Consider the following 22,180-nt stretch of genomic DNA (forward strand, 5'->3'; position numbering starts at 1 on the left):
ACCACAAAATGGTCTCTTTTGAAGTAAAAATAAAACCTAGAACCCCAGCTGAACCAGGAATATTCGGGAACTACTCTAAGGGTAACTTTCTACTATTAAGTGATAATCTGGCAAAATTTCAGGTTCCCATAAACCCTGAGAACACTGCTGCCTATTCAGAACTGTTCACAGGAACCCTATACAAGCATGTAAATACCTGTATAGAGGCAGTTAAATCCATGAGGAAAAAGTACAGAACTAACTCAAAAAACAAGCCACCCTGGTGAAAACTCAAAATCAATAGGCTGTATAACAATTAGGGAAAAAAATTAGGAGGTGTAGCATCCAGCAGGATAAAAGCACTTTCATCAAACTAAACAACACGGAAGGCAAACAAAGTCTACCGAAGCCAAATTTGAGGTACATTTGGCCTGCCAGGCAAAGGACAACCACAAAACATTCTTTAGCTATGTCCACAACGTCAAAGGCAATACACAATTGTGTGAAGAGCTCATTGTAAATGGAGCCACCTATACTGAGCTAGAAGATATAGCAAACCTATTGGCCGAAATATTCAGCTCCAACTTTCTCCCTCTCTCCCCATCAAAACTATCCCAGGAAACCCATGATATCACTAGGGAACAGCCCCTTAACGCTCTCCTTATGGCCAAGAACACTGCATCAATAGGCCCAGACAATATCCCAGGATGCCTTCTTAATAGCATAAAACATGATCTATTGGGGCCTCTGGAAATGCTATTTAACTATTCCTCCAAACAGGCTCTGTGCCTCATCAATGGAGAACAGCAACAGTCAACTCTTTGCACAAAGCTGGGCCATCTACAGACCCTGGAAACTACAGACCCAAAAGTCTCACTAGTCTCATATGTAAAGCCATGGAAAAAATTATCATGAACATGATCAATAATGGCATAGGAAACCTCCATTGATTGGACCCAACCCAATTTGTCTTCATCAAGGGCAGGTCATGCCTACTCAACTTGATGGATGTCTTTGAGAAGGTCACCAAAGCAATGCATGAGGGCAACATAGCTCACACTGCACGTACCTTGATTTGGTCAAGGCATTTCACACAATCTCCCACTCTGGCATTGTTGACAAACTTAAGAGGTTAGGTACAAACCTAGGTACAAACATTATGTCACCCAGCGAATAGCCAGCTAGCTCACAGACAGGACCCAAGACGTTAGTATTGGGGAGTCTACCTCTACAAAGAGGTCAACCACAAGCACAGTCCCTCAGGCATTGGTCATGGGACAACTCCTTTTTGGCATTTACTTCTCTGAAGTCAAGGCCAACGTCAATGGCCTCTAGCTGACTTCATTTGCAGGTAATTGCTAATTAGGAGCTGTCACTGAATTGCCCACCAAAAGATGTTCTCCAGAAATCCTGACACAGACAAACAACTAGTGCCACAGCCATGGACTACAACTAAATGCCAAGAAATGCATAATAGTATCCTTTGAGAAGTCATTCACCCCTGGTTGCTATCATATTGACAACACACCCCTAAATCAGGGACTTGAGGACACACATAGACAGAAAGCTAGCATTTGACCATCATGTGTCTACAGTAGTCAGGAAATCATTTTATGTTGTGCAATTCATAAACAAAGGTATGGCATCTAGGTCCAATGAAGTCATTGTTCCACTGTATTTGGTATTCATCAGATCTATTATTGAGTACAATGACCCCTTTGGTATGTACCTAACCAAGCATATCCAACAAGTGGAATGTCCACAGAGGTTCCTCACTAAAAGAATACAGGGTGTAAGTAATATGTCCTATGCAGAATGCCTCAAGGCTCTATCCCTATAATCTGTCTCCTACAGGTTCTTAAGGGGAGACTATGTCTGGCATACAAGGCATTGTTTGTCAGACCCCACTCTAATGGACCTCCTGCATATCTGCAAAACAAACAGCACCAGAATTACCCATTCTAAAGACTTAAACTTTGCCTGTAATATAAACAGGACCTGCTGGATAGACAGGTATGTATTCCAGAGACTACCCCTTCTTTGGAACAGGCTCCTCATCCATGTGAAACAGAGGTCCTCTCTAATGCAATTCAAGTGTAACTTGGACAACTGGAAGGGAACAGGAAATTTATCCCTGGCTTGGCACTTATGTCTCTAATGGACACAGGCAGTCTGTAAATGGTTCATCCCCAGGCCCCTGCTTGTACATGTTTCACTTATAAAGCCCCTGTTTACACTAATCAAGGGTACTAGAAATTGTCAGAGATTTGGGATGCATGACTAGGATTAAAATGATCCTTGCGGTCCATAGCCTAGTAAATACCTATGAACCTATGAACACAATGTGAAAAGAAAAATTAGCTGCACAAACGAATGACATATGTGGCATCTTACCTGATGCCCTGCCCTTTACTTTATGGGTGATAAACTGACATGGTAGCTCAACAAAACATTTTTTGTGTAGAGTCTGGTTAGATAATTCAGGTCATGCAGCCACCATGGCTCAGTGGTAAATATCACTACTAGACTTGCTTCCGTGGGGGGTCTTAGTATCCCTACCCAGGGGAAGAGTCTTAGATTCTTTAAATGGGCATTTATAATGGACAATGTAGATCAAGGTTTGTTTGGTGCCTTCTCCAAGATGAGTTCTGCATGCTGATCTTTCATGGAGTTTAAAGTTCCTGACAGCAAAGCTCTAAGGATTTCAATGGTAAAAAACGCTCCACTACCATACAGTCAAAAAATGAAGATGGGATTTACATTATGACAATATGGGTATCAGGGACTACTGCTGTATGCCTTTTGATCTTTGTATTTGAGAAGGGAGAGCTGTTTCCACATTTCTGGTGTAAAGCTGAATACATTCAGCTTCACTTAGTGACCTGTTCTGTAACTTCTCTTGCAAGCTAACTTAGTAAGCTGAAAACGTAGTTAGCCAGAGTTTAACATCCAGCCCTGCCAACAATATAATTCTCACTGGCATTTTGAATTTGTATCCTGCTTTGAACACATACAACATTTTAGGCTATTCTGTGCTGTCACCACATGATGAAAAATATGCCCTCATAAGCAAATCTTTAAACTGTATATATTTTTTTCTTTTAAATCAAGATGCCCTCTCCTTGGAGTTAACTATTCTCCTAAGACATTTAAGATTACAGTCACTAATTTCCCTTTCAGATTCTTTTCATTAAGACAAAACCTGCTCCTCTAAGCTCTTCCTTTACTTCTTTACATCACCTTTGGACTTCTCCTGAAAATATTGTCCTAGCTTTTGGGGTTCTTATAATGCTTAGAATTTCCAAAATTTGTGATTTCACAGTTAGCAAAACAATATGACAATGTTACAATACAATACATATACAATATGATGCTACTCAAATTTTTAAGTGGAATACATATGATGCCATAACCATAGTTAGCCTCAGATGACTACTGAGCATGGTCTGCACAAAAAACAACAGGATTTTAAGAATCACTACCTGAAAATGAATATATTTTCTTTCCATAAAATTAGTTGATTGATCTAGGTTAGGACCTAGAATATGTACTCCAGTTTAGGAAGCAAATTCCATTCCTTAGTCTAAAATGCAAGCAAGAAATCTACTATGGGAATGTAGAGGAAAAGTTTATATAAGGCAGTGAAAAAACTAATACTGTAGAGCTTTATCACAGATTTATATATTGTTTCAAAAACAAAATATATATAGGCTTGTGGACAATTTTCTGTGTCAAAACTATTGATGTATAAAACTAAGGAATCTGGAACTGAACAAATTATATTATTCCACCAAGGAAAACTTCCAATTTGACATTACTTCAGAGTAGAGTATTTCATGCTTGTTTCACTATACTGCACAAGTATAACTCATCTTCATGGATTCTGTTTAGGAATATCATGCATGGAGTTAAGTCTACCCATAAATTACATCTTCCATAAATTCCATTTGTAAGGGGATACCTCAACGCCATTCCTTGATTTTTAAAAATTGCCAGATGAGAGGTTAAGGGAGGCTGGCCTTATACATACAATTAATGTATATATAGTTAGATAATATAGCAAAAAACAATTACGTTGGTGTGGCATATTGAAGATTTACCCACAGCTGGTGTGGTTTAATCACGACGGCAAAGCCCAAGTGATTAAATAAAGTCAGCCATGGGTAAGTCTTCAATATAACACACCACAGAGTCAGTTATTGCTATTCTAAAATGACATTGTTTAAAAAAAAAACTTACTTTTACCTTTGTGGCTGAAGTTAGCGATTCAAATGCTCTAAGAAGATCAGAGCAAATACATCATAAGAACAGAAATTAAACTTCATCCCAGAATGACACAAATACTGTAGTGCCAACGATGAGCACTGCAGGGAGTACCAGTAACATTAACTTAAGTGAAATTCAAATGCAGAAGCACCAAGAGATAATGAACTCAGTGAATAACCAACAAATAAATGTGTATCAAAAGGTAGAAGGAGAAGAAAGAACCTGGGTCCAGGTAACAGCAACGTCATCAAGGAGCAACTTTCCAAAAAATAGCTTTCCAAAAAATGGCTTTGCAAACAGAGGGCCACAGAAAAAGAAATGGAAGAAAGGAAAGCAAAATCGGAAAACTTAGGTACTGTTGATTTCAAAATTGTTAACTTGTCAAGTTACTATTTAAATGATACTGAAAGTATTGTCCTCAGTAGGAGCTGGAATTTTGCACCAGCCCAGAGTGTGAATAAAATGGACATTATCAATAACTTGAGAGACTATGTTAAAAGGTTACATTTTAGTTCAATGTATGAAAGTAAGAATAATGCTGGCAATTATTTGTCTAAGCCTAGTACTTATAATCCACCACTCAAAAAAGAGTTGGAAATGTTTTTAAATGTGTGTGAAAAACAAATAATTGATGCTTTACAGAACAAACCTGCTTACAAATATTATAATTTATCTAGTGAAGAATGGAAATGTTTTAATATGTTAGTAAATAATGCACATATTTTGATCTTTAAAGCAGACAAAGGGGGGCATTAGTAGTATTAGATAGAGAAGTGTATGAAAGTAAGATGCAAGAATTGTTATCTGATACTAGTTACTATAAAAAAGTGACTATGAGTAAAGTAAAAAAGAGTTATGCTATGACAGATTCATGCATTGAAGAATGGTTAAATTCTGGCAGAATTGATGAAAAAAATAAGGAATTACTTCACAATAAAAAATCTCAAAGTAAGTAGGATCTTTGGAATGCCAAAGATCCATAAGGATATAAATGAGCTGCCCCTGAGACCTATAGTGGCAGGAATGAACAGTAAGACAGAAAGTATGTCTATTTTTGCAGATAAACATTTACAGAAGGTAGTAATTGGTACTAGTACTTACATTAAAGATACATTTGACTTTCTAAACAAAATTGAGAACATAGAAGTGACTGACACTGATTTCTTAGTGACTTTAGATATAAAATCACTTTATACCATGATTCCAAATGAAGAGGGCTTGGAAATGGTAATGTTGGAATTAATAAGGTCCAAACTGTATTCAGATAATACAGTTAGCATAATTATCGAAGTATTGGACCTTATTTTATCGAGTAATGTTTTGTCCTTCAATGATCAGCTATATTGTCAAACTAATGGAGTAGTGATGCGGACCGCTATGGCCACAAGTTATGCAAACCTCTTTATGCATGGCTTGGAAAAGGGTCATATTTTACAAAGTAGGTTCAAACAGAATATTGTTAAGTTGTTCAGATTTGTAGATGATGTCTTTTTCATTTGGAGAGACACTATAAAACCTTATGAATGTTTCTTGGAATATCTGAACAATGTTTGTTCTTATTTGAAATTTACCAATAAGGTAGATAGTAAGAATATACATCTTTTAGATGTAATGATTTATAAACAAGGAAACAATTTAATATCTAAAATATATAAAAAGGAGGTTCAAAACAACAGCTACTTACATTATAGTAGTATGCATCCTAAGAAAACAAAAACCAATATAGTAAAAGGACAATTGGTGAGGATTAGCAATTTGACCAAAGATGAAGTAGTCTTTCAAGAGGAAGTGGATAATTTTTGTAATAGAATGTTGTCAAGAGATTATCCTATGGGAGACATTATGGTATGTAAATCACAGGTGTTTGAACAAAGGGAAAAAGATGGTAGTATTAAAAAATAAGAGTGGTAATAAAAATAATAGAATGGTTCTGCCAGTTATGAATAGTTTAGATGCTCAAACTATTAGAAATATAGTAACCAAAATTGGGAGTTATTTGATGCATATCCAGACATAGTTGAAAAAATAGGAGTCAGACCTGTATTTACACAAAAGCGAATTAAGTGTTACAAAAATTGTTTTCAAGGAAAATTAAATAAACCTAGACATCACCCAGGGAAGAAAGGGATGGTTAGATGTTATAATTGTAACATGTGTTAATTTTTATACACAGAATCAGAGGAATTATTAGTAGGAGGTAAAAAAGTAAGTATAAAAGGTTTATTTACTTGTAAGTCAAATATGTGGTTTACTTAGCTTTCTGTGTGACATGCAAGTTGTACTGTGTAGGTAGGACAACAAGAGAGCTCAATAGAAGAATTTATGAGCATAAATATGCAATACAAACTGGTGATGAAAGAAATGCTTTGAGTAAGCACTATAAAAGTGGTTCCTGCAAGGTAGATTTTAAGTTTATAGTGATGGAATCACTGGATAATGTTCAGAATTTATTTAATATAGAAGAAGAACTAGAGTGGCTAGAATATTGCTGGCAAACAAGGTTGAATGCTTGTTTTTCACCCGGTCTTAACAACAAAAAAGATTTTGTGATGTATTTAAAAAGAAAAGGGTTAAGACATTAAGTTTTTTTTAAAAACATAGGAAAATGTTTTAGTTGCCCATAACATCATTTGATTTTGTTTCTTAATCATGTGTTTTAAGTATTTGTATAAAAAGAAGTTGTGTGTTTTTTAAATTCAGTCTGAAGAAGTTCCAGTAATTGAAGGAGACGAAAGTGCTAACTGAAAAGTGTTTTATTAAACTGTGTGTTTTCTCCAGCTTTTGGTGATTTTTTGTTTTTTCATTATTTAAGAAAAAAAATACTTAACTTTTCTTAAATAATGTCTTTGCATAACAGCTCCATGCTGCCCTTTCTCCGCTATCCTAGGGCTTTTCTCATGTTATGCACATGTGTATGGGACTTGCATTCTCACACTTATGCAGTACATCAGTGCCATGTAAAGAAAAATCTCCGTGGCCTTTCTTTTTTTTTTATTAAGAACGTACGTGATTATCCTTTTATTTTTCTCTGTGCTATCTCCCTCATTTGTTTGTGGTCTTTGCTTTTGTAAACTTATTAAAAAAAAGAAAGAAAAGTAAAATTTTTATGGGCTATACTTATGGAAAAAAGTCCAGACCTTTTTCTATTGGTATATTATCAGATTTACAATGAGTACGCTGATTAGGCTGACCAATCAGTGTGCTTCTTTTTGAATATTACTGGCCAGTCATTGTATAATACCACTTCCCTACTACTTTTATCATTATTAATTTAATTACTGTGGGAGTTGTAATTCCTGCAATCTGAGTTAATTATTTATTCTAGTGACATTATGAACAGGCAGATCTGTTAGCTTCTGATGTTAATTTAATCATCCCCTAAAGTTTAAACTAATTTAATTTGTCTGAATACTGTGACTTTAATGAAAAAAACTGTAATGGGACTATACAAGTATGCACAATTCAGTACCTTAGAATTATCTGCTGTTCGGTATATTTCATGTCTGTTGACTATTTATGTAAAATCTCAATAAATAAAACAACTTACAGCAAGTCGATTCTGTCTGTCCCTCTCCTTCTCTGCTCGGATTCTTTGTTGTTCAGCTCTTTCTGCTCTTCGTTTCTCCTGTAAAGAAAAACATACTCGTGTCTGAACACTGTACTCAACAATGACCTCAAATTTTATTCCACAATGTTAGAAATTAATTTGATGATTCTGTTTTGTATTTGCAAGCACTTGAACTAAAACTAAAGCTCTTTATGAACCATTTTGAAATGATAAGTCTTTGAACCTGAGATGTATTCAAAATTTTTCTTTAATTTATTTTATTTTTATTTTATTTTATTTTACATTTGTTGACCGGGCTAGTCCAGCTGGATCAATGTCCATTTTCAGTGGAGGCCCGGGGAGAAAAGCTCCGAAGATTAAAGCAAGATAATAAACATAAACAATAAACACTTATTACAAAGGCAATAAGCAAAAATACAGCGATTTTAGTACAGGTAATACAAATCTAAAAAGAAGACAAATAAAACAACTAAGTAATAAGGAAGGCATTAGCTGCTTTCAGTACAAAATATGGTATTACGAAGTTCAATATGTAATACATAATTGTTAAACCAAAAAAAATTTTTTTTTTTCTGTATGAGAACAATAGTAACTATAGAGGCATTAAGTCATTTGTAGTCAGAGGGAATATTATAGTGGTGAATAAAGAATTATGATAGGGGATAGATGGAAGTAGTTAGTCAGGATTGGTACAAGAGCAAAGCCAGAACTTGTTCAGATGTATTAGAAGTTGTTTCTTAAAGAGTGGAAGAGTGGCTAGAGAGGAGATGTGTGAGGGAAGGTTATTCCATATTTTGCCAACTGAGTTGGAGAATAGGCAGTTCCCTGCAGAATTTGTAGTTCTAGTAGTGTTAACTTGTAGCTTTTCCGAAGAACGTAGTTGTTTCAGGTTATTATAGGGAGTCAGGAGGCTGCTAAGAGCAGGTGTTTTTGATGGTTGATATAGGATTTTGTGTGCTATTAGGAGTTGTTGATAGATAAGCTTGTTAGGAAGTTCTAACCAGTGTAATTGTTTTAAATTTAGACAGTGGTGAATTCTAGACTGAGATGCTGTGGCAAATCAAGCAATATTATGGTAAGATGTAGTCAGTTTCCTGAGGTTGCTTTTAGACAGATTAGTGTAAATAGAGGAAGCATACAAAAGGGTAGAGATAAGATGTGATTGGGCTAAGGTGGTCCGTGCTTCAGGGGTGAGGAAGGGCTTGATTCTGTACAGTGAACCAATCTTTTTATTAACCGCTTTTATTGTGTTATTGATGTGATAATCATAGTTAAGATTATTATCAGTAGTGACACCAAGCAGTTTTGTTGTAGGGTCAGGTGAAATGTGGGAATTATCACTTGTAGTAATAGTGAAGTTTAGTTAAGTAGATTTGTGGGTAGGTGAAAAGAGTAATAGTTTAGTTTTCTTGGGGTTCAGGAGAAGACATCTATTTGAGAACCACTGTTCAACGGTTGAGAAGGTTGTTTGTGTGAGAGCCTGGAGTTCTATTTGAGAGGAAGCTGTACAAATTATGGTAGAATCATCTGCATATTGTATACAGGTAGTGTTTTGAATAGATGATTGGAGATCATTAATAAAGATAGAAAATAAAAGTGGACCTAGTATAGATCCTTGAGGTACTCCTAAAGAGATAGGAAGTAGAGCAGATAGTGAGTTTTTCCAGAGTACTGCTTGTTGGCGGTTTTCAAGATAGGATGAAAACCAGGTTAAGGAAGAGGAATCCAAGGCAAGGGATTTAAGTATGTGTAAGAGAAGTGTATGGTTTACCATATCAAAGGCTTTTGATAGGTCTAGGAAAAGAGAAGAGGTTAGTTTGTTGTTGTTACGGTTATAGTTGATAGTGTTGGTAAAAGAGAGTAAAGCAGTGGTGGTACTATGTGAAGGTCTAAATCCATGTTGAGTGTTAGCTAGTAGATTGTTATGGAGGAGATGGTTAAGTAGTTGTTTGTGTATACATTTTTCCATGATTTTAGCTAGAGGAGATAATAGTGCTATTGGGCAGAAGTTAGAGAGGTCAGTAGATTTACTACCTTTGTGTAAGGGTATGATGTGTGATATCTTCCAGATTGCAGGGAAAGTACTTTCTTTTATGGATCTGTTTATTAGAATAGAGACAGGGTATGCAATAGCTTTAGCTGCTATTTGCAGGAATTCAGCAGGAAGCTTATCAGCTGAAGGGGTAGTGGGTTTAAGTTTTTGTAAAAGAGATTGTATATAGGAGGTAGATATAGATTGTAGTTGAAGGGGAGGAAGAGATTCATTGAAGTTACTTAAAAGTAGTTGAGAAGTGTCAGGTGATAGGTGGTTAGCTAGACTTTGTATGGAAGTAGTAAAGAAAGTATTGAAGTTATTAGCTATTAAGGTGGGATCATCAGGGTCAGAATCCTGAGGGTTGGGTGTAACTATTTTGCCTGGGGTTAGTAGATTGTTAATACTAGACCAGAACTTTTTTGGTTCATTTCTGGTGGATTGCTGAAGTTCAAAGTAATAATTCTTTTTATCTGAAAGGATGGCTTTTTTAGTAATGTTCCTGAGTTCTCTAAAGGTTTGATGATATGTTGGGTTTTTAGAGGAACGCCATTTCTTCCAAGATTTATTTCTGAGGATGATTTTATGCTTAGTAGTGGAGGTAAGCCAGGGTGCTGTTTTAGTTTTTATTCTAATGGTGCGACTTGGGGCATGTTGATTTAGGAATGAAAGGAATGTTGAAATGAAGTGTTCAACAGCCTTGTTAAGTGTGAGATGTTTTAGAGGGGTCCAATTGTATTGTGAAAGTTCTGTTTGAAACTGTTCAGGATTAAATTGTTTTTTTGAGTGCAGTGTTCTGAAAGTGGTAGGTAAGGTTAGGTTAGTTTTAGCTCTAATGATGTAGGTGAGGGAGTGATCACTAAGGTCATCAGGAAGGATGCCAGTTTGGTAGGTTTACAGTGGGGAGTTGGTAACGATCCAGTCTAAGGTAGTTTCTTTTTTGCTTTTTTTATTGATTCTGGTGGGACTATTAATGAGTTGTTTGAAACCATAAAGGTTTATGTGGGAAGTAGGGTTATTATTGTTACAGGATTTCCAATCTATATTAAAGTCCCCAAGGAATAGTGTTTCTTGAGGGAGTTTAATAGAGAGCTTAATGAGTTACTAGCAAATAACAAGAAAGAGCTAAAGAAATATGCACAAAAAAGAGTCAGCTTTAGCATACTGAAATTAGAAGCAATGTTGACAGACTAAATAAAGAAGTAGGCAGTACAACACAAATGCACAGAACAAAGTCATACTCCTATTGCATCACTGAAGTACTATATGAAGGGATATGTAATACTGGGAGAGTAGGGGATAGGTGGCAATCAACTACAGTACATTTTCTCAATACTACGGAGCTGAACAGCCCCATGAGTTGATTCCATGTTTCTGCTGATAATGTTAGGTCCCTAATACTAATAATCAAGTTCTGTTGGAATCTTTGACTCTGACTCTTAGTTCTGTTAAGGGTATCAGTTATTTTACTCATTCTGGCTACCTTGCTCTGAAAATCCAGTTTTGTGGAGTCTCATCAGGACAGCACCTGGATGTGAGTGTGATACTCTGTATCTATTAATCCTGCAGACAACCCGTTAGTTTTGTCAGTGGTCTTCAAAAACGTGTAAAGTTCTGAGGGCTGTAAGACCTTATTAATAGTATTTGTCTCTAATGATGTTAAGAAATGTCGGCATCTTCCACAACTCTATTAATTCTATTTGGCTACTCTGACTTTTTTTACCCTATCAAGGATCATGATCTCTAATTCACTGTTTTAATTCCTTGCTTCCTCCCTGCTAACCTCAGCTTTCCAGGGAACTACCAACTGGCCATAATATGTGCTCTGGATAGAACAGAGAAAAGGCTGAGCAAGGAATTCCAAAGGGAAGGATGTCACAGACACACTGTTTCTTTTATGTTGCTCGTTATAATCTCTACATAAGTATTAGCATATCACGTACCCTGCCAAAAGTGTCCATATTCATGTACAGACCCAAGTTATGATGTCCATGCTTTACTCAATCAATCTCATGCGTGCAGGTCTAGCAAATTTCCCAATGGGATGCTGCGACAAAAAATAAATATCTCCCATACTTTCTAAAACCAGGAGCTGCCACTGGCTGGTCCTTACCTACCTCTCCATCCAGGACACAGATTATAGACTGAAACCAGATCACCAATGGTTAGGGCAGATACCCGGTATTCTGTTAATACCTCTTAGAGTTTTAAAAGACTCTTAAGCCAACCCTGGTCAGACATTGTCCGAATACAATTTCTGTTAAAATAATTTTAATAAAGATATGCTGTAAAAACAATATGGTATATCCCGCCATGATCTCTGCTTCTTAGGTTTCGTTAATTATGGGCTAGAGTGATGAAAGTAGCACTGACATTTTCCAGTAAAGTACTTTTCGATTAGGCATTTTCTACCTTGTAATATGTAGAAATCTAGAAATCGATTTTATTTATTTTTTAATTAGGTGGAAACCAGGCTCAATGAAGACAGGTAAAGTATTGTTTCCTTCATACCCACCAACTGCTGTTGGCTGTTGTGATCTGTCTTAAAAAACTCATTAACAGCACAGCGGTCACAAAGGCAGTATTCAAGGATGATTTTTTTTTTTTGTATAGTCCTAATTTTCCCTCTGTGTGTTGTGTAAATTCTCTCAGAAGTATGCAATGTGCACAGCACAGGGCATTTTATCCACTTCCATGAGTGACACAGTTCACTATGTAGCCCCATCCCATAACACATGCTAAAAGTTCTTGCTAGACCCCAGTCACCATGACAAATTCATTAGAGGGAGACATGCCCAGTGAAAAAACCTCAGCCTTCAACCTGGCAGAGTCGAGCCACTAAATCCTCTTTACAGCACTGCCTTTCTGGTTGACTCCTCCATTGCTGGAACAACTTACTGAGCCCGGGGTATGGGTTATAGACTCTACCCTATGTCCCTACATCAAAAAGCCATCTTAATAAAGGTGGGGATAAAACTGATTATGATAAAATGAATTAGACAAATGTTAAGAATCTTGAGTCCCTTTTTAACACTATTCCAGTGCGGTCCCTTATATCACCTTCCAACTTTCCACCTGCCAAAGCAAACAAGTATGAACTTTTGGGCATATGCAGCAAGCATACTAGAAATGAAAAAAATCACAACTGTTTTCATAAAATTTTAGTAAGCTGTAAAGGCAAAGGAGAATAAAATGGGATTTTTAATTAATTAATTAATTTGTGTTAAGTAGTGGAGTTATGGCAAGACAATACAGCACTTGCTTTTGACAGAAACTTACAATCCTTTCTTTAAGATAGATAAGTTCCTCTTCTTCCTTCTTTCGTTGCTCAAAGTGATCTTCAATCAGAGTCTGCAGCTCAAAAAGGTCCTTTTCCATGCGCTTTCTGTGAATGTCCTGCACAGGAAGTAAAACACAGCCTCTTAATGTAAGAATACCCGCTGAACACTTACTGCATTATATCCTGTGTAAAATTAACCATTAAATAATTATTCTATGTGTAACTTGTGTGTAGCTGCCTGAAGAGGAAATAAAATACAAGTAGGCCGCATATTCTCCATGCATATTCTTTATGTGTCTCTACTGAACAGAAAGTAAAACACAGTATCTTAATGTACAGTCAGAAAAAAAACTTTTTGCATACATATCATGTGCATACCTTTCCTGAAGAGGAAGTAAAATACGTTTTAATATACAAACACCCTCTAACCACTTCCAGCACAAATATCCTCTGCATAGCTGTCCTGAAAAGGAAGTAAATCTGTGTTTTAATCAACAAATACCCACATAGTCTCTTAATGTGCAAATACCCACTAAATATTTATGCATATCCTATGTGTGGCTGTCCCGAGCAGCGAGTTAAAAGCAGCCTCTTTAAGTTCTGTTAACTCTGCATGCATTCCTTGTGTGTAGATGCTCAGAGCCTCATGGGACATTTCTGAGGAGCCACAGTGTGTGTTAACACTGAACAGCTGATAATGACTGTGTACAGGATGACAGCCTGGGAAAACCGGAAAGTGGCAAAAGCCCTCAAAAACTAATGTTTATGTACACATTCACAATACTGAACAAAAAATGCACTAAGTACCTGGTCACCTGACTCATATCTAATAAACTGAAGACCAGTAAGACTAAGACAGACTGATAAAACAGAACTTTCAAAATGTCTCTTATATACAAGTTGTCAAATGTTGGCATCCATAGACTTGGTTACAGAGATGGATGAGGGTGCATTGGGGGGGGGGGGGGGTTCTTATTCTGCAAGGGCAAAACTTACACTCACATAGCATACCTTCTGAAAGTTCTGTTCTGTCAGTCATTTCTGTCTAAACTGTGTTCTCCAGACTGAACTAGAACCCGATGATAAGACATAGATTTCAGATTGAAAATGCAGGTAAGGGAAGATGAAAATATGAGTGATATGGAGTTCTCTATATGCTTATACAAAGTGATATGTAATCATAGAACAAAATGGTTATCCAAAGATGGACATGCCCAGACAGGAGCTCAACACTTTTTTGTGCTTATCATTAAGCTGAGGATATTTGTGCATTTGCATTCAACAACTGAAATATGGTTTCCTAAAAATTATTTTTGACAATCATATGAATTCTTAACTAAAGCTACAGAAGTATTTTTCTAGTAAGAATATGTATATATATATATATATATATATATATATATATATATTTATTTATTTATTTATGCATCTGTTTCTTTTTTTCATTTATACTTTGTAGACCCAGTGAGTGGACTGATCCAAGCAGTCATGACCAGATGCTGTGCACAAAGTTTGAACAAAACATGAGAAGTACAACAACAGATCACAATAATTGCATACATGTGGTGAGGACACTGCAATAATTGCATAATATGGTGGCAGCACTTACAAAACCAACTATTAATAGGATTAAGTAACGCAAACAACATACCAGTGTTTAAATTCAAGCACATCTGTCAGTTCTGTCTGCATATTTACATATCTACACATTTATACTGAAAGGTAGCTATGGAGGCATTTAACTTTCTCTGGCAAATCAGTCAGGCAGGAGATATGGAGTCCCTTAAGAAGGCAGAAAATTCAACTGCACTTTTGATTGTTGTGGGATAATAGACCATGACAGGTATATGAAGGAACGATAAAGTTATTATTTTGAATATATGATTTGGCATTGTCGATATATAAACCAGTGTGACAAATACCTCATGAAACATAAAGAGCAAATCAAAAGTGGCTTGAAATTACCGTGTAACATTTTAGCACAGAGAACTAAGACTATGAGTTAGTAACAAGCTACACCCTGCAGTCCAGGTTGATTCCCAGTCCATACAAGTTTCTTAGTTTTATCACTGAATATATTAATATCATAAAGGTCTGATTCAGAAAAGTTATGTGTACACATTGAGGTGAACATTTCCAGTTCAGAGACAGCCCTACCATGGTGCTTTAGTACAAAGATGGGAAGCACCATGGTGGTTTTCTCAGCAGCCCTTTAAATAAGACATTCTGATGGAAGCGCCTAGGCTAATATGTTCTCCCACAGAAATGTCTGTGGTAAGGTATTTACATACACAATCATGCAGTTCAGAGATTTAATCAAGTATGTAAGAGATCAGAGACAGACATGTTATTGAATACAGCCAAAATGTTAGTATGCACCCATTATGATAGCGATAAGTGCCAGGGAGTTTAGCAGACAAGTAGTATTGCGGAAGTGTGCATATGTGTGTGTGTGTGTGTGTGTGTGTGTGTGTGTGTGTGTGTGTGTGTGTGTCTGTGTATGTATGCATGTATGTGGCCCCATGTGTTAGAGTGGATGTACAGATGTGAGTGGTATAAAGTGAGTGTGTTTGTGTGTGTGTGTGTGTGTGTGTGTGTGTGTGTGTGTGTGTGTGTGTGTGTGTGTGTGTGTGTGTTAGCACTACCACCAATCCATGTTTTTATTTTTGCCGGAGTATCTAGAAATCAAACTGATTGTCCAGTTGTCCAAAAAACACTTACAAACTCCAATATTCTGTTTAAAGAAAGAAACAGACTAACGGAGTTTGTTAAATCTGCGGATTTACTATGCTTTTTTACAGAAAAGAATAGTAAATCATAGCATATCATAAAGCATAGTAAATCGGCAGAAAAAAAGCATCTCAAATGGGAAAAAGAAGGGGTTCCTCTTCATCTGACATGACGATGGCTTCATGAAATGGGCTGAATGTGGACGAGGAGGGGGAAGGAGATGGGCAAGGTTATGGGAGGTGCTGTGGGGTGTGATATTGGTCCAGGTTTTGCCACAATGAAAGGTGACAACCCTAGTGTGTGTGTGTGTGTGTGTGTGTGTGTGTGTGTGTGTGTGTGTGTGGGTGTGTGAGTGAGAGTGTGTGTGTGTGTGTGTGTGTGTGTGTGTGTGTGTGTGTGTGTGTGTGTGTGTGTGTGTGTGTGTGTGTCTGCATGAAAGTGTGAAAGTGCATGTATAGCTTCTCCACACTCCCCTAGACTAATTAGCAGCTCCTACAATATTGGGGGGTGGGGGACACTAGACACCAGGGACACTCTTCATATTGTGCCTTTTAGGCACTTAAATAAACTAGAAAAAAATTGTTACAGCATGAAAGATGTGTGTCCAGGAGAATACTAGATACAAAGGATAACATTTTATATTGTGCCTTAAAGGCACTTAAAAATAGAAAAAAAATGTTGTGGCATGAAAGATATGGGTCAGCGGGGAATACCAGACACCAAGGATAACTCTTCAGATTATGCCTTAAAGGCACTTGAGAAGGATTTGAGACCTAAGCACCACATAGTCATCACCCTGCCCCACCAGTAAATACCCAGGGTACTCCTACGTATTACCATAACGTCTATAGAGATAATGTAAAAATATAAATAAAAGGTGGGGAATTGTTCTGAAGCCTGTTCCCTTTACAAAGGCACGAGCTTATAAATTAGGATCCTTAACTCTACACACTAAGAAGCTAGAGTAGCATGGTATTTCTTATATAGTAAGATGTAACAGAGTATTTTTTATAACTCTAATGTGTGGCATTGTTTCCTGCCTGCAACAGTCCACAAGTTTTGAGGGATAGAGCAGTATCAGAGGTAACAGTAGGACCACTGTGTAAAATCAGGGACAGCTGATAGGGATGGGGGGATGTAGATGTGGAAGGAGGCTTTGGGACAAGGCTAGGAGAAATATTAAATGGCACCAGGGAGACATTTTGCACTATTAGGTGGAATCAATTAAAAAGTTAATACAGCAACAGATCTAGCATCATAAGCACTTTACAAACACTATGAAGAATGAAACTCTTCTTGTGTCTTTCGGCTTTTCTCGGTTAGGGGTCGCCACAGCAGAATTCCGGTCCACTAATGATCGGCAGTTGATTTTTACATGCTGAGTTGCCAGCCCTAACGCACAACCTTCAATGAAGGTATACCCATTCACGCATGTCTCCACGCAGAAGACGCTCTAGCTGAGAGTCGAACCAGTCAGCGTCTTACTGTGAAGTGACAACGCTACCGCAGCACCACCACCACGGACACATGAAGAATGAAACTCTAATATCTGAAATTTCTGACAGACATTAAGGATCACAACAAAGAATGGAACTCTAATGTCTGCCATTAATGACAGACTCGAAAGATCCATGATTTACGAGAGCAGGGGCATAAAATAAGAAGAGATATTAAGAACATTCTTTCAACTGAGGGACATGTATGGGATATGTCAGTGTGCATGTGTGTGTGTACTTTAATGAGTGAATGTGTCTGTGTGTGGGAGAGTGAATGGGGCATGCCTGTGACAAAGAAATGCATCAACCAGCAGTTTTAACTTCTCCACAAAAGTGCTAATTTGTACTACATAGTTAATGGGTGTTTCAGAGATGTAAATTATCCAGTAATGAGGACTTTTCTCATTGCAGCTAATATCTTTTTGAACTGTAATTTGCCTCATTGTGTAAACAGCCCCTTTTGGACATACCTATATCTGCCAGCAGTGAGATTATTTCTTTATCCTAGAGTAAGACTTTCTATACACAAAGACTTTATTTTGGCAAAGACCAAAGGAATAAATACAGTTAGACTCAATAATAGAAGTATCTGCAATAAAACTGAACGGATGCAAGTTTCCATTCACTACTATACCCTAGCATTTCAGTAATTACAGAGGACTGGTTAAAAGACCCAATGTAAATAAAAAATTCAATCCACATGTCTACATTATAGTCTGATGTGGCAGGAAAAATAAAAATTCAGGGGGATTTGTGACAGTAACAAAAACTCACATTTCTGCATTCTCTTTGAGAAACAGTGCCCTAAGAATCAGGCAAAGTATCTACAACTATTATAGTTCCTGTTGGTTCACATAAATCTTATAAAGTAGTCAGATTTTAAGTACTCCCAAAATTCACAATATATTTTAAGATATTTTAAACTGGTTCTCTGATAACACAAACTCATAAAAAAATTGATTAGGTAGTGTAAATATTGACTGGTCAATATTGCCCTGTCTATATTGGCAAAACAATCTGAATAGCCTATTCCAAATCATAAGTCTCCCCATTACAACTGATAAAGTGATTATTCTAGACTTGGTGATAGAACATATGGTCACAAATGGCACGCGTGCAGATTCCATAAGTGACTTAAATCCAACATTCTAAATTTTGAACCATGGCAAACTTAATAGAAGCACTCAGAACTTCAAAAAAAAGAAAACATTGTATAGAATACAATACTTATATCAATTCTTAAAATAAACTTCAGATCATTGGACAACCTTCCTAAAACAGATTCTGACCCTAAGTACCTCGACTCATCTATCAAAATAATATTAGACATTTTACTGTTGGTTGCATTTTTAACTGTTGCTATAAAAAGTCTGACTATTCAATAAAGATATTAAAAAAAATAATATCAGATAATCTAGTTTCTCCTAGATAGCTAATGGTAAAAACCAAAACAAAATATGTCTGCCATGGATGACTACTTAACTAAAAGCCTTAACGCTGGAGCCTGACAGAGTTAGGATAACATATACAAAAACAAGCTCTCATACTATCCTTCAACTCTGTAGACATCTTAGAAGCAGATGTAAAAGCTTCATCAAAAATATATAAAAAAATACTTTGACAGTGAAAATCCAGCAAATGCCTCACCTAAAGATTTCTGGAAACTAATTAAAAAACATATAAGTCAGGACAATCATACACTCATTCAGCTCCCCAAACATTCCAAATTCCAAAACTGCTAAACTCGTATAAAAGTATTTTGAGACAGCTGTCGATTCAATACCAACTTCAGTCACTTCTCTAGCAACAAATACCATATAGCAGCCTTTACAATAGTTCACTCTGAAATAGGCAGGCCTACTCAAAGCCCATGGCTGTCTAAAATATAAAAAATGTATATCTGTTAGCTAAGATGATCTCCCACAAAAACTCTTTAAAATGGCAGCACATTCTTTACCTGTTCTTGTAAATATCCTTATAAACAGAGGCATATCATAAGGAATCACATCGGCTATCTAGATAAAACTCACATAAGCTTAGTCGACAAAGGCTGAGCCCAATAACTTTTGGAACATGGAACATGGGTTCATACTAGGCTAACTGCCCTTGCGAGCCATTGTAAGCTTAGCCAATTATCCCTTGTGAGACTCAAACCCTGCACCATATGTTTGTAAGATAAACACCTTAACCATTAGGTCATCCTCCCAACTTTGAACCACTGCAACTCTTAATATTTTATCAAACAACATTGAAAGAATCACTCACCAGCATCTAAACTTCTTTATCACAGAGAAAAAACTACTGCCTACTTCTCAGCAGGGTTTTAGAAAGGTTTTTCAGTTAACACAGTTAGACTAACCTAATTGATTATATTACAGAAGATTTACTTTCATGAATCAGTAGTAGCAGCACATTCCCTGAACCTTTCTAAGGGCTAGGCAGTTGATCCCATTAGATAAAACAGTTTAAAAAAGGAGAAGTTTCTCTCACTGTATTATAAACTGCTTAAAGATTTACTTAGAAAGAAAATTCATAGTTGGACAGGTTTAAAAGTTATCATCTCAATCAATCCTTGTGCCTCTTTTATGCATAACCAAATTACATTTCAAATCAAACACCTAAAGATATTTCAATAAGTAGATGATACAGTCTTAGTATACTCAGATAAATACCCCTCTCTAGTAGCAAAACACTGCTAAATGCCCCTCTCTCGTACCAAACACTGCTAAATACCCCTCTCTAGTAGCAAAACACTTTCATGAAGACTTCTTCACACTAGAAAAAAATGGTTGATAGCATTTACACTTAAGTGAGAGTCTAACATAAGCAACTCGATTCTGTTCTCTTCTGATCACTACAAACTCACATGATTTCACAAATGTCAAATTCTGACAGCATCAGGCAATACAATATCCCCAAATAGAATAAAATACTTCAGCAAACTCTTCCATGACACTATGTCATACGAAGACCAGATCTACAGAACCATAAAAAAACAAAGCAGGTCTTGGCAGCTTATATATGATAAGGCACTAATTAACTTCAGTAGTGAAAGAAAGGCTAATTTGTACTTCTATATATTCTGAAACTGCTAAATGAATCCTTTGATGTCTCATTATAGAGCATCACAGTACCCTCCACACAGCAGTCTCATGGTCATTCTTCAAAGAAAACTAGGCTTCAAGCTCCTAAATAATGTACATAAATTTCTGCATCAGAATTTATGATGCCCAACAACTACTCCACTGAAATCTACCATCACAACTGTACACTGCACTCAGATGACAAAACATTAATAAAAACTAGAAAATCTAACATTTTGCAAGGAAACTTCTACTTTAGAAATTGCATCAGTGACATGTGGAATACACTTCCACAGTTAATCACAATTATTTACTGACTTAATAAAACACACACTCTTTAAAATGAACTCACTTCAATTTAAAAACAAACCTTACATTGCTATTAACCCTTAACTAAAACAAAAATAATAGGTGCTATTCACCCAATACAAATCAGTTGAACTTCATTCCTGACAAACTCAGTTCTAAACCACATATAAAGCCAGTCTCAAATCAGATATCTTACCTCCCTCCTCACAGATATCTCCTTCTCATATCTCTGATTTTCATAAGACTTACGACAATTATAAAGCACAATGTTTTAACCCCTGTATGCCCTAACCACTAACTTTGAGTAATAACATCACACCCTTTTTCCTTTTCTCATTTTAATATCACACTCTATACAATATTCAACTTAATTCCCATATGCCAATACAAGAGAATGCAAAGAGTTTCTAATAAAAATAAAATGCCAGCAAGCTTATCCCACTATACTGTGAAATGAAACACTGACTGAAAAATGAATATTTAAAAATACATTATAAATTACTACATGGTATCTTGTCTGTATTAGTCACCTTCTACTGCTATTTTATTTTATTTATTTTACAGATTTCTACATGTACTATTGGGAATTACTGGCAAATGTCTCTAATTTTTATGTGCTGCATAATTTATAGCTTGATTGTAATGCTTTTCTCCTCAGGCCTCCACTGAAAGTGGGTTATTACCCAGAAATCAAAATATAAAAGCAGATAAATACAGTGCCTTTTTGAGCAAGTCACTTAACCAGACAGTACTCCCAAGTCCCTCCTGAAAAGAGGTATCGGTGTCCAGTGATCTTATCCAGTTAACATATAAATAAAATAAAATATATAAACAAATAAAGAAATAAATGCAGAAATGTATGCATAAAGAAATACATGCATACATGTGTACAGATATAAATATAATCGATCAAACATAATTATATACATAAATACAAACAAGTCAACTTTTAAAAGAGGATTCAGTGTCTAGTGAGCTTATCCAGTTAACATAAAATATTATAAATATATAAACATACAAATAAATACATAAAAAATAAGGCACCGCTAAAACTTGGCCTGAGTGTCTAGTGGGATTATACACTTAAAAAAAAGTAAAATATTAAATATACATATCTATATTCATATATATTAATATATACAGTGAATTATTTAATTATTATTGATTATATTAATTATTATATAATTAACTATTTAGTTAATATATATTAAATACATAAAATACAGTAAATTAAAGTAAAATTAAAATAAATTAATCTAATGCATCTAGAAATCATTAAAGCATATCAGAGACAATGCTAGCTTAACACCGGAATGTAACTGAGATTTTTGAGAGACGTTGGATAGATGAATTTCATTCTCATTCATTCTTCCTATATTACCTTCTATTTTATATTTCGTAGTCAGTTACCAAAGCTATTCATATTGACAGTATCAA

At 36.0% G+C, this 22,180-nt stretch overlaps 1 protein-coding gene across 7 annotated transcripts in view; it reads right to left on the minus strand.

The window, feature by feature from the left end:
* The window catches only part of LOC122815712 (troponin T, slow skeletal muscle-like), a 361,457-nt gene that overhangs the window by 139,360 nt on the left and 199,917 nt on the right, over nucleotides 1–22,180 (minus strand). For all 7 annotated transcript variants that reach the window (XM_044088451.1, XM_044088450.1, XM_044088449.1 and 4 more), the window contains 2 exons: nucleotides 13,125–13,241; nucleotides 7,793–7,870 (listed from right to left, as the gene is read on the minus strand). In XM_044088451.1, coding sequence (XP_043944386.1) covers nucleotides 7,793–7,870; nucleotides 13,125–13,241 — 195 coding nt within the window. The remainder of the gene's footprint in view (nucleotides 1–7,792; nucleotides 7,871–13,124; nucleotides 13,242–22,180) is intronic.

The sequence above is a fragment of the Protopterus annectens genome, chromosome 11.part0 (assembly GCF_019279795.1).
Source record: "Protopterus annectens isolate FY-2018-M chromosome 11.part0, PAN1.0, whole genome shotgun sequence".
In the NCBI taxonomy this organism is placed as follows: domain Eukaryota; kingdom Metazoa; phylum Chordata; order Ceratodontiformes; family Protopteridae; genus Protopterus; species Protopterus annectens.